The 13,068-nt window shown below is 41.7% G+C and overlaps 1 protein-coding gene across 5 annotated transcripts in view; it reads right to left on the bottom strand.

The window, feature by feature from the left end:
- Positions 1-268: 268 nt before the first annotated feature.
- The window catches only part of SPATA6 (spermatogenesis associated 6), a 67,583-nt gene continuing 54,783 nt past the window's right edge, over positions 269-13,068 (bottom strand). For 3 of the 5 annotated variants that reach the window (XM_050961717.1, XM_050961720.1, XM_050961719.1), the window contains 2 exons: positions 5,073-5,161; positions 911-1,163 (listed from right to left, as the gene is read on the bottom strand). In XM_050961717.1, coding sequence (XP_050817674.1) covers positions 983-1,163; positions 5,073-5,161 — 270 coding nt within the window. In that variant the 3' untranslated portion in view covers positions 911-982. Of the gene's footprint in view, positions 314-910; positions 1,164-1,717; positions 2,106-5,072; positions 5,162-13,068 lie in introns of those variants that run through there. The other 2 variants (XM_050961718.1, XR_007775411.1) reach the window with 2 other exon arrangements.

The following is a 13,068-nucleotide window of genomic DNA, read 5'->3' as shown; positions in this document are numbered from 1 at the left end:
TTGAAATGGGAGAAACAAGCAGGAGATGGACATGCTTGCCCTTTTAAATCACTCAGATGGGCAGCTTGCCCTGGTCTGTTAATGTGGGAGCTGTTCAATGTGAGGCTGAAAAGGTTCCCTCTCCAGGGAGAGCATCTAACTACTGCCAAACATTTGGTGGCCTTTAACGAAAAGATGCAATTTCTGCCAATACATCCCCAGCAGGCTAGTAAGGATGGGCTCCAAATATGGTGGGATTGTGATGCAGGGACTTCATAATGCTTGCATGGGGCATCTGGCTCTAGCTGACGAGCTCCAAAAGTGATCCTGGAAACTTTTAGAGATCGTTACATTGGGATGCATGAAAAAGAAGAAGAGATGTTTTCTTACAATATATAGATAGTTATTTTCAAAAGAGCTTGACATTAATAGAAATGTCATGGCTGAGAGTGCTGAGAAACACTTTAAACACAGCTACAAGAGTTAACTATCAGAATTTTTCCCTTCTCCATTTCTACACCTGGAATGAGCAGACATTATCCTTCTAAAAAAATCCCTCCAAATAGATAGTATCGTACTATGATCATCTCACTAGCTCTTTAAACACTGGGGCAGGTTTCACTTTCAACCACCTATATTTAAATTGCTAATAACTAAAACAGAGCTGGCTGCAATCAAAGCCTGCATTGATGATGGATAGGAACATCCACTTTACTCAGTGCCTGCTTCAGAACTGAAAAGGACAAAGAAGAGGTGGGTGAAATAGCACCATCCTAGCTTCTTAAGGGAACAATGCACCTGTTTAACTTTAATTGTTTTGGACTTTCTTTTTATTTTAACATTTTGCTTTTGGGGTCCCAGCCTCAAAGCCCCACTAGCCCATAACAGTTCTTCCCAGTGAACATTCCCTGTTAAAAAATAGAGTACAAATATTTGTTACACAAAAATAATTCTCATTAAAAATAGTAACCTTGTGCACTGTACATTTCTGGTTGTATTGCTATCAGGAATGTATTTTTCTTTTTGAAACGGTGCCACAAGCTTTTTTGTACATGTTTCTGTATATTTTCTCCAGGCTGTCTTCAAAGACAGCTCTGTGGGGTTTTCCTTTGTACACAGCTGCACGGTTGGACCAATATTCACCATTATCCAAGTGAACGGTGGTGTTCTGCTGAGCTGATGAACTGTCAATATAAGCAAAGCCAAAAATGATCAGTCTGAGGAGAGGAGGAAACATGAGTCTGAAAATGTAGCGTGAACTCAGATACAGTGCTGAGAAATAGTGACATTTTACAAGTAGAAATATAATTATACCGCAATTATTCTAAGAAACAGAAGCCCATGTTATTAAAATACAGAAGACTTCATGTAACCAAGTACACTTTATAAATACCTCTGCAATAGAGGCAGAATTCATTTTGGAACAGAATGCGGTTGCTTTACAGTATTTTGATTGGCAGTGTGACTAGGCATTGAGCCCTATGCAGCAGCTACATAGGATGTGTGTGTCCTTTGAAGGTCAAAATGTAACTATAAGCAGCTATTTCAATATGAAGACAATCTATTCAAGGTAAATTAAATGACTGCAGTTGCAGCTATAATGTGTTCTATCCTCACCATCTCAGGTTAAAAATATATTTTACCAAATACATGATGATATAATGGCAATGGAATGTTACTTGTTTCTTCCCATTATGTGTCAGTGTTTTAATATTTGTAAGAAAAGATTTTCATATACCAGTAGCTTCCAGAATTCATTTTCCTAGAACCATCAAGTAGAATTTATCCTCTGAAAGTCTTCATTACCAAGCACTGACAGATTTTAATGCACTTATATATCTGAGCTTCATGGATTGTTTGCTTTATGTTAGAACCTTTGAAATAAACGATTGCATTATAATACACGCAACCAGTTTGATTTTATATTATATTATATTTGAAATTAGATCATCAAAAATTAAAAAGGTAACGATCAGTTCTGGGGTAAATTTTTCAAACACATCTAAATGAGTTAGATGTTTTTGAAATGTTTACCCCTGTTCTCTAAAGGTTCAGATCCCAACCCTACCATCTTCTGGATGGGAAAATAAACTGGGCATGTGAAGTTTACTGGTGGCCATTTTTGCCTGGAAAATAGAAGTAAGATTTGATTTTACAGGTACATTTCAAAAATGTGTTGCTTATGCAACACAAGTCACGTCACACCACTCCAGCAGAGTGACAGAATTTCCAGGTCTTAATATTCTGTCTTGAAGTTAATATGTATTAAACAATGAGTGAAACAACATATGTGACATTATTCGTGAGGGTATTTTTAGCTAGCTACAGCATCTTGTACTGAGGTTTCCACTGAAAGGTACACTTAAAACAATGGGAATGAGGTGGGGAAGGATGAGAGATTTAGGGCCAGATCGCTAAACCCTGGTCTCACTTCTTGCGCATGATAAACCGAAGGTATAATCTTCCACTTACAATTATACGCTGGGGCACAAACAATGTAATTTGGAAGCCAGTCTACATGCTATAGAAACAGGGAGTTGAGTGAAAAATGGCATCAGCTGTGCCCACAATTGTGGGCACAAGGCTGAAAATGCATAAAAGCCATCTTGACACTTAATCCCCTCCACAAAAACAGGCCCAGGTATTTTAAATCAATTGACTATTTGCAGTAAATTAAACATACCTTTCCTTACCATCCAGGTAGAACTGCACTTTATAGCTTTGACTTGTAAGAAACCAACACACAAGAAATGTCAATCAACAAGGGATCCTCATAGTCCCGTATTGAATTTGAACAGTTCTATAGATTTGGAGGCCTCCAGGATTTGGGGCTAGGTCAAGATACCAGATCTGTATTTTCTTTTCCACAGCCCATCCTACTATCTACCCTCCCGAAGAAAAGTCAGACCGCAGCCCAGCAAATAAATATCCTATTAGGACAATGCATCCACCTTCATGTATACAACTCAAGCAACACTTCTACTTCCTTATTTAGACAGATTGCTCCCTATAGTCTGTATCTGCACTTCCTTCTACTAAAAATGTAATTTGAGCCAGAAAAACTCAAGTTCCTCACGTTCCTCCGTTCAAAAACCATCACAGTGTCAAACATGGCTGACTCGCCAAGAATGAAAGTAAAGTCGGCAAATTCCATATCAAGGTCATGACAAAGCCTTAAAGCTTGTCTATTTTTGGTACATTTCCATTAGTTGCTCCTTGCTCATGAGATATTCAGCATTGGTATGGACAAAGACAGCCATATTACAGAAAAGCCAGTCTCCTGTCTTAACTGGAAACCATCCTGACAATCTGAGCTAAGTGACCTGGGAATTACACACACAAATCATTAATAGCAGGATTTCTGCACACAACTCCCCACTCTGAAATACCTGTCATGTGCTTTTATGCCCTCATACATCTCCTTCAGGAGTCCCAGAAGTTCTTTTCAGAGTGAACCATACACTAAATATTTCACACAACATGGACTTTTTCCATACTCCCAGTGGTTTTCAATCATCTACTTTACTGCAAACATTTTGTAGGCAGTACCATGTCCTCCTCTGAACTCTGTCTCTGTCCTTGTATCCTGTTGACAAGAACTGTGCAAACCCTGAGCAGTCAGATCATCCTTGAGTTCTTATGTCTCTTTGCCTTTTGTGGAGTGGAATTAATGTTGCCAGTGTCTAACCCCAAGACGCAGTACTTTCCCAACTTGAGTGCCTCATTTCATATCCCGTCATTCCTTGATGCTGTAGTACTGGCATTATTTTTCCCCCCCAAGGCTTGAAGTTTCAATACCAATCTTAAAGTCTCAAAGCTCCCTCAATACAGAGACGTGTGTACACAAACACACAGATACTTTGTTTGCTTCAACTGTCAGGGCAAGGAAACATAAGTGATACTGCCACTCCTTTATCTTAAGTATAGAAGTATTACCAATTACTTACATAGCAATTGCTCTAAAACTTAATAAAGAGAAAAGTGCTCTTTGACAGAAGCGAGTATGACTGTATTTGTAACCCTTAGTTACACTCTAACTGCAGAAATTAAAATGTAGGGTTTTTTAAACAAATGTCAATAGCAAACCACTAAATGTTACAAGGGCACTACACTGCACAATATGATTGTTCTTCCTGTCTGCACATACGACGATGACTTGGCAGTCATTGTGAAAGTTTGCATCACATTTAAGTGTCAAAACATAGCTATTTTAGGTCAAATCTGCCTAGATTTAGCACTGCAATTCTGGAGGGTTTTTTTTCTTCTTAAAAACAAAAAGCAAAGGTACATAGACCTAATCCTGTTTGATATGTACGTAGTGCCTTTCATCCTCAGAAATCCCAAAATGTTTCACAAACTACCACCAACACCCTTTCCTCACCCCTCCACCCCCGCAACTGCAACCATTTCTAGGACACAGGATGGCAATGAACCAATGCACTGAGTGGAAATGCTAGAGCAAGAGCTTCTTCAGATGAAGAGTGCCAGAAGATACCAAGCCAATGTAAATTAAATAGGACCTTAGTTTTTGAGGTCTCATCTGAAATACATACACTAAACTACCCAATACTGTGTTTAATCCACCCTATCACAGATGAAGCATATAGAGTACGACAATCTTAAATTTAAAAAAGAAATCCTCTCTCAGTTACGTGCCTGGGAAAAGTTGTCTAGCTACTAAGCATCAATTTTCACATTTCTATAATTTAAAAGATAACCAAATACTTTTTTAAAAAATGGAAAATTTGCTCTCTGGCTGAGATTATAAAATCCAAATTACTGCCCAAGGATCATTTTTATGATCATGTACATCCTGAAAATAGGGATTAATGAAGGTTAGACTGACAGTGTCAGTCATAGCAGTATGGAAGACACAATGATAATTAACTGTATTTTGCTTTTAGGTAAAAAATCTTTGTAGAACTAACTCAGAGAAGCATTTGGCCATTTTACAGCATAATGCATAATTTAAAATAGAAAATGAATTATTTAAGTATCCATTTTGCAGCTAGATATGAGCAATGTGGTGTACATGTTGTTTCTATACCAATTACCAGACAGGACAGCATATATAGAGTAACCAAACTTCACACCTGCTCTGTAGTTCACTGCCACATAATGAGTCTTTACACGAAACGTCTCTTGTCTTACTTGAGTCTCCTTTTGATGAGTTACTCTCATCCTAAAAAACAGAAATCAAATTCTCATTAGCCCGGTTTCTGATTACAATAGTTTCATTTAGAAATAGTTTCCTTTCATTTAGTAAATGACTATGAAACTGCTTACATTTCTCGAGGGAGAGAAAGGAAAAGGTGTAATGAACCAAGTACTACTTATGATTAGTTTTAATTAAAATCACTGGAACTCAGCTAATAATTTTCAGGTAATAAACTGGAAAGAATTTCTGGGAGTTGTACATCCAAGGGCCTGTGCAGATGATGCTAGTCACTCATGCTTACTATACACACACAGGGCTGAGTGCTAGGAAGCATGCTGGTGGCAGCACTGCATTTGTATCTTGCAGAAGGGGTATGTGGGGCTCAGGAGAGGGGTATGTCTTTAGTTTAATGGACGTCAAGGTAACTATGATGTATTTACTAGGGTGACCAGATGTCCTGATTTTATAGGGACAGTCCCGATATTTGGGTTTTTTTTTTTTTTTAAATATGGGCTCCTATTACCCCCCACCCCGTCCTAATATTTCACACTTGCTATCTGATCACCCTAGTATTTACTGACTCTGTAAAGAAAGTCTTAAAAAGTAACTACTTAGGATTCTCCATCTTCCAAGTGCTTAACAAACATTAAAGAATTAGTCCCCTGTGCAAAAGGTAAGTAGCATAATACCCACTAGAAGTCAGTAGAACAACCAAGACTAGAAGGTAGGAATCCCTTTGTGACGGGTGGGGTGCTACTTAGAACTGGGATACCACTGGCCTGCCTGACCCACCAGTCTGGGTTCCCACTCCGCTGTATTGTTGGGCAGCCTGCAAGCCCTTCCTCAGGCTTCAGACTGAACTTTACTAGCACATGTACAGGTAGGGACATACCCAAGTGCAGCTTCACACAGCTGCAGGGGAAGGCTCAGCTAAGGAACCGCCCAGTACTCAAGTGCACCCCACTCCACTCTAGAGGGTAAATCCAAAATTATACCGTCATGCGCTGCACAGAGATTCAAACACCGTAAGCTCATGAAATTCACCCCCTCCCTCAACGTGGAGAGGAATGTATACAGCTTTCTGCCCCACCATTATGTTTTCCACTCACTGGTCTTAGACAAAACAAAACAAGTTTATTAACTACAAAAGATAGTTTTTAAGTGATTATAAGAGAAAGCAAACAGATCAAAGCAAATTACCTAGTAAATAAAACAAACACACAATCTAAGCTTAATATACTAAAGAAATTGGAGATGTGTAGCAAATTCTCACCCTAAATGTTATTTTAGGCAGATTGCAGAGTGTCTTGAAGGCAAGCTGCACTTGCTTGCAACTTAAAACTCCAGTTATTCCTTGCACAGGCTAGACAGCCCTCTAGCCTGTGTTCAGCCCCTCTCCCCCAGCTCAGTCTTTTTGTTTCTTAGGTGTCATCTTGGGCAGTCATCTTGGGCGGGGAGCCAATGAAGAAGGAACCACGATGATGTCACTCCCCTGCCTTAAACAGTTTTAACATATGGTGGGAACCCTTTGTCACCCAGTTTGATTCCCATGCCCGGTCAGTGGAAAAACACTAGTATTATCATGGAGTCCAGTATCAGGTGACTTGGTCACATGCGCCTGTAGGACCCCACAGCCATGATTCACAGGCTGTTTGCAGTGTCCCCAGGAAGGCTTCCCCTTCTAAAACCTATTTTTCTCCCTAATGGTCCTTCCCAACCAGTCATCTAGACTGATTGCATTCTGCCTAATAGGCATTCCCCAGGTGCAAACATCATTTGTAATAGATGCAAAAACAATATTCCTAACTTCAGATACAAAAATGATATATGCCTACAAATAGGATGATCTTATTCAGTAAATCATAACTTTTCCAATGATACATCACATGACCTATCTTGTATAAAATAGGTCAGTTATGCCATAATCATAACAATATCTTTATGAAGAATATGGGGGTGTAGTGTCACACCCTTCCCTTGCTTACCTACACCTACTGTGTAGGTATAGAATAAAGGACTGTACAGAGTCGAAGCTAGAAGATATTTTCAGCAGAAGCCAACTGAAGCGAGGATTAGTGAACAATTACCTTTCACGTATTCCATTAATATAATCAAATTGGTCCAGAACGCAAAATTGGGAAACAGGACAATGAATATAAAGGAAAAGAGAAATAAAATGGAGAGCAAGCTGAATGGCCTAGGACTGTGGAAAGGCTAACGCTATTTATCACGGAAAAATAGAAGGTAATGAGGGTGCATATGTAAACAGGAAATCTGACTCTGCCCTCAGCAGGCACACCCTACAAAGCACCGAGCAGAAGGAATCAGGTGCAGTTATAAAACCTGAAATGTTTGCCAGAACCAAATTAAATTTTGGAAGGCATAAGATGATGCATCAAATGTAAACAGGAAGCTGCTGTCCATACTGCTGTTTGAATAACTGAGTTCTTGGTTTGCTAGTAGGTCCAAAAAAGAAAAACAAAACAAATCAAATAAATATTCATAGAAGCAGGGACTGGAACACCCAGGTGAGAGCTGTAACCACTAGGATTATAGTTTAGAGTTGTTCTCACTCCCTCTGGCCCAACAGATATACTATGTGGAACAGCTTCAACAGGAGATGACTGAGAGCCCCACCCAGAATACTTTACAGCCTGGTGATTAAGGCATTCACCTGGAAAGTGGGAGACCTGAGTCGTCCTTCCAGAGTGGGGATTTGAACCAGAGTCTCCCAGGTGCCTGCTCTAACCACTGAGCTACTCCGTATAAGTGGGACATGACCATTGCCTCCTCTTCCGTTTTGTGAATGGTACCTATGTCTCCTGGTGAAGCCAGCCCCCACCCCCTAGTCTAAATATTTCATTTCAATTAAGCCAAAATAGTTCATTTCAACACTTTGTTTTTTTCTTGTTCTCAACTGAAACAATCTGCCAAAAATCAACAAATCCGCAAAATGTTTTGGTCCACCTAAATCTCCATGTTTTGGCGAAAGAGCGTCAGATGAAATACTTCGCCCAGCTCTAGTTTTCCACACGTTATAATCAGAGCCGTAGTAGCCCGCTTTGCAATATTCTTCAGAGTTTTGGTCACGGTATTTTAAGAAGGCACTACAGATATAAGAACTAGCAAAACACAGTTGGCTGATGTTGCACTTGATCTCAAGGACTGTGGTTATTTGGAAAGGTTAGAGACATTAGGCCCTTGCTCTCTGGAAAAACAGGAATTAGAGACCCTTCCGTAAGTATAACAAATCTGGACAGAAGTGGAGACCTGAGCCAAGACCTCCATTTCCTGTATGCTAATTTGCTTGCTGTATTATCTTGTCCTCCCCTCCTCATTTGCCTCACCTACCTGTTGCTTCCTATCACAACCTAGATTTTGAGCTCTCTAGGACAAGAAGTGTCTTTCTACCGAGTGTTATAGAGCACCCTGAATTATGGTGCCTCAGGTAATAGTGCAACACAAATTAATGATACATAATAAATGTCAAAAAGCAATTCTCTGCTTATTTAAGTGAAGAAAGGAGATGTGAACATGAATAAAGAGAATAAGAAGCAGTGCTTTTATCTGAAAGCCAGTCATTTATAAGTGCATCAAAAATAAAAGATCCCATCCTGCCTGATGTCCTGCCTTCCTGTTTGTTCCCAATGGGTCTCACTCCCACCTGCCTTCCTAAATGCGATAGTCTTTCTGGACAGGGAGAGTGGGGTCACAGAGACTTGCCTTACCATTGTTCAACACAGCCTGTGCTAGTCCGTCCACTCACCTGCAGAACTAGCAACGTCTGCTAAAACCAAAGCAGCACATCCTGTCAAGTCTGGGTGAGCATGTGAGGGAGAAATGGCTCAATATGGTGGTAAGAGACAGGAAACCCCTTGTGCAGAGACAGCTCAGGAGTGGTATGAGGCTTTATTTTTGTGTTCTCAAATGATGACTTTTCAAGATAGGGCCAGTGGAAAAGGGGAGATTGGAGGAAAAGATTCACATTTCCCCATTTGCAGTTCCTCTAATAGTTAAAAGTAATTTATGGCTTCATGGGAAGACAATGCAGCCGGTCATCAGGCTGTTTTAGCAAACGAGTAAATCCTTTTATCTTAGGGTACATCTACACTACAGGATTATTCCGATTTTACAAAAACCGGTTTTGTAAAACAGATTGTATAAAGTCGAGTGCACGCGGCTACACAAAGCACATTAATTCGGCGGTGTGCGTCCATGTACCAAGGCAAGCATCGATTTCTGGAGTGTTGCACGGTGGGTAGCTATCCTGTAGCTATCCCATAGTTCCCGTAGTCTCCCCTGCCCATTGGAATGCTGGGTTGAGATCCCAATGCATGATGGTGCAAAAACAGTGTCGCGGGTGATTCTGGGTAAATGTCATCACTCATTCCTTCCTCCGTGACAGCAACGGCAGACAATCATTTCGCGCTCTTTTTCTCTGGATTGCCCTGGCAGATGCCATAGCATGGCAACCATGGAGCCCATTTTGCCTTTTGTCACTGTCACCGTATGTGAACTGGATGCCGCTGACAGAGGCGGTACTGCAGTGCTACACAGCAGCATTCATTTGCTTTTGCAAGATAGCAGAGACGGTTATCAGTTGTTCTGTACTGTCTGCTGCTGTCATGGGTGCTCCTGGCTGACCTTCACTGAGGTCGGCTGGGGGCACAAAGACAAAAATGGGAATGACTCCCCGGGTCATTCCCTCCTTTATGTTGTATCTAAAAATAGAGTCAGTCCTGCCTAGAATACGGAGCAAATGTACTAGAGAACCAGTGTATCAGAGAGCACAGCCGCTCCGTGTCAGATCCCGCAGAAATGATGAGTTGCATGACATTCTAGGGGATGGCCCTGCAACAACCCCACCCATTGCTTCCCTCCTCCCCCAACCCTCCTGGGCTACCGTTGCAGGGTCCCCTTATTTGTGTGATGAAGTAATAAAGAATGCAGGAATAAGAGACACTGACTTTTCAGTGAGATAAAATGAGGGGGAAGCAGCCTCCAGCTGCTATGACAGTCCAGGCAGGACATTAAATGGTGAGGGGGAGAGGAGCCCAGCATCCCGCTGCTATGATAGTTTAGGCAGTACAGAATCTTTTCTTTAGACATGAAAAGGGGGGGCTGATGGAGCTCAGCCCTCAGTTGCTATGATGAGGACGGTTCCCAGCCGTTCTGTACCATCTGCCGGGAATAACCGGGAGTCATTCCTATTTTTACCCAGGCGCCCCCAGCTGACCTCACCTGAGGCCAGCCAGGAGCACTCACAGGATGATGATGAAGACGGATATCAGTCATACTGTACCGTCTGCCATCGGGAAGGGGATGCTGATGTTCAGCGCTGCAGCACCCCGTCTACCAGCAGCATGCAGTAGACATATGGTGACATTGAAAAAAGTCAAGAAACAATTTTTTTCCCATTTCTTTCATGGCGGGGGAGGGGGAGTAAATTGACGAGATATACCCTGAACCACCCCAGACAATGTGTTTGAGCCTACAGGCATTGGGAGCTCAGCCAAGAATGCAAATACTTTTCAGAGACTGCAGGGACTGTGGAATAGCTGGAGTCCTCAGTCCCCCCACCCTTCTTCCATGAGCATCCATTTGATTCTTTGGCTTTCCGTTAAGCTTGTCACACAGCACGGTGCTGTGGACTCTGTATCATAGCCTGGAGATTTTTTTCAAATGCTTTGGCATTTCGTCTTCTGTAATGGAGCTGTGATAGAACAGATTTGTCTCCCCATACAGCGATCAGATCCAGTATCTCCTGTACAGTCCATGCTGGAGCTCTTTTTGGATTTGGGACTGTATCGCCACCCGTGCTGATCAGAGCTCCAAGCTGGACAAACAGGAAATGCAATTCAAAAGTTCGCGAGGCTTTTCCTGTCTAGCTGGCCAGTGCATCTGAGTTCAGATTGCTTTCCAGAGCGGTCACAATGGTGAACTGTGGGATACCACCCAGAGGCCAATACCGTCGATTTGCGGCCACACTAACCCTAATCCGACATGGCAATACCGATTTCAGCGCTACTCCTCTTGTTGGTGATGAGTACCGAAATCCGTTTAAACAGCCCTTTATATCGATATTAAGGGCCTCGTTGTGTGGACGGGTGCAGGGTTAAATCGGTTTAACGCTGCTAAATTCGGTTTAAACGCGTAGCGTAGACCAGGCCTTAGAGTCATGGTCTGGTGTTCAGGAGATACAGTCAAGGACTATTGGAGCTGGTTTAGGCTGTGCAAACTTTCATTACATATAGGTGCTGGACCGTCACAAAATTCAATTTACCATCCTAAATTCCTTGGCACATCAGAAGAGACTGACCTGAGCTGTACCTGCTTTTCAGTGCCTAGAACACAGAAAAATGTTACAAACATCTTGTATTTAACAGGCCGCAGGGCACTTCACACAAGGTCATGAAATTCATGTACAATTTAGGGAAGGTACAGCATCTTCACTTACATTTAGTCAAACAGTCTTAACGCCCCCCCCACCCCACAAAGTCTCTCTAATAGCTTTGAAAAATAGCCAACAGTTGACAGAAAAATCAGATTGGGAGACTAGGTTCTCATACCTGAATATGAATGGGTGGGTACAAACGTATCAATTATATGAATTTTAGTTACCGTCTATACTGTTAATCTGGGGATTCAAACTGAATATTTTTCATTTGACAAGAATTTCAGTCTGTGCGTACATCTAGTTTTGTAAATAAACTCGTAGATTAATAATTTGGAAAGTCAAAATTGTTGTCCTTCCTCCAAAAGAGAAGTCACAGGAGCTCATGGATGTGATTTTAAGCTAATCAGTAAGAATTCATTCTCATCCCGTCATGTAAAGAAGTCATCTATAGCATCATTAGTGTCAAACTGTATCTTTCAGTCAATATGAAAATCCAACAGTCTAAAGTCAGAGCAGGCACAATATAGCAAACAGCTGGTAGAAGGTGCTAAAGATACACTTCACAGAACAAGCATCGCTCTCAGAGGGTATGTCTACACTACAATTAAACACCCATGGCTGGCCCATGCTTACTGATTTGGGCTAAGGGACTGAGTCACACAATCCAGAGCCAGCAGGTGCTGAGCCACATGGTCCGAAGCCACTAGGCACAGGCCAACTGGCAGTGTAGATGTGCCCAGAAAGGCTGCATGGAACTTGGGAGTGCGATGCCGGGGAAACATGAAAAGAGCATGGGAAAAGGAGACCAGGGAAAGTTAAACAGGAAGTATGGCAGAACATAGTGAGGAGGCTGGGTTGGGGGTAGAGATGAGGGAAAGTATAAAGGTAGAGTGGAGCTATGGAGAGCTCTGACAACATGCGGATCTTAGATACATTTTGGATGCACTAAAAAAGGAAGAGAAGAGGGGAAGGCCAATGAGGAACAGTAACCTAGAGAGGAAGTTACTAGAGCATGGACTATCACCTTGGCAGTGGGTGTGAAAAGAAGAGACTAATTTTGGAAGTATTGTAAAAAAGGAAATGACAAGTTTTGGCAATGGTTTGGCCATGATGGAAGAATCAAAGACTAATCAAAAATGACACTAGGCATGAGAGCCTGTAATACAGGAAAAATAGTGGTGGCACGAACCAATTCAGGAAAAAGCAAAGACAATGGCGGGTAGAAGAACAGCCAAGACTGGGATCACTATCGTGAATCAGAGGTAGCAGCATGATGCAGAATTGGAAGTAACGATAAGAAGCAGAGAAGTAGATTTATGGATAACTACTACTGTAAAGATAGTTATGGATGAGATGACCCAGAGAGAATGGGAGGATAAGAGCCAAGAATGGAGTCCCAGGAACTCTGACAAAGAGGGAGAGGAGGAGAAGATAGTGCCATAGACTATAGAGCTAATTAGAAAGGAAGGAGAAAAACCAAGACATGGTACATTGAATTGGAAGACCAAGGACAAGGAGGCATTATCAGTCCTTT

This window comes from Gopherus flavomarginatus, chromosome 7 (genome assembly GCF_025201925.1).
Source record: "Gopherus flavomarginatus isolate rGopFla2 chromosome 7, rGopFla2.mat.asm, whole genome shotgun sequence".
Taxonomy (NCBI): Eukaryota; Metazoa; Chordata; order Testudines; family Testudinidae; genus Gopherus; species Gopherus flavomarginatus.
The sequence above is the reverse complement of the archived record's forward strand: the minus strand, read 5'-3'. Positions and strand labels throughout refer to the sequence as shown.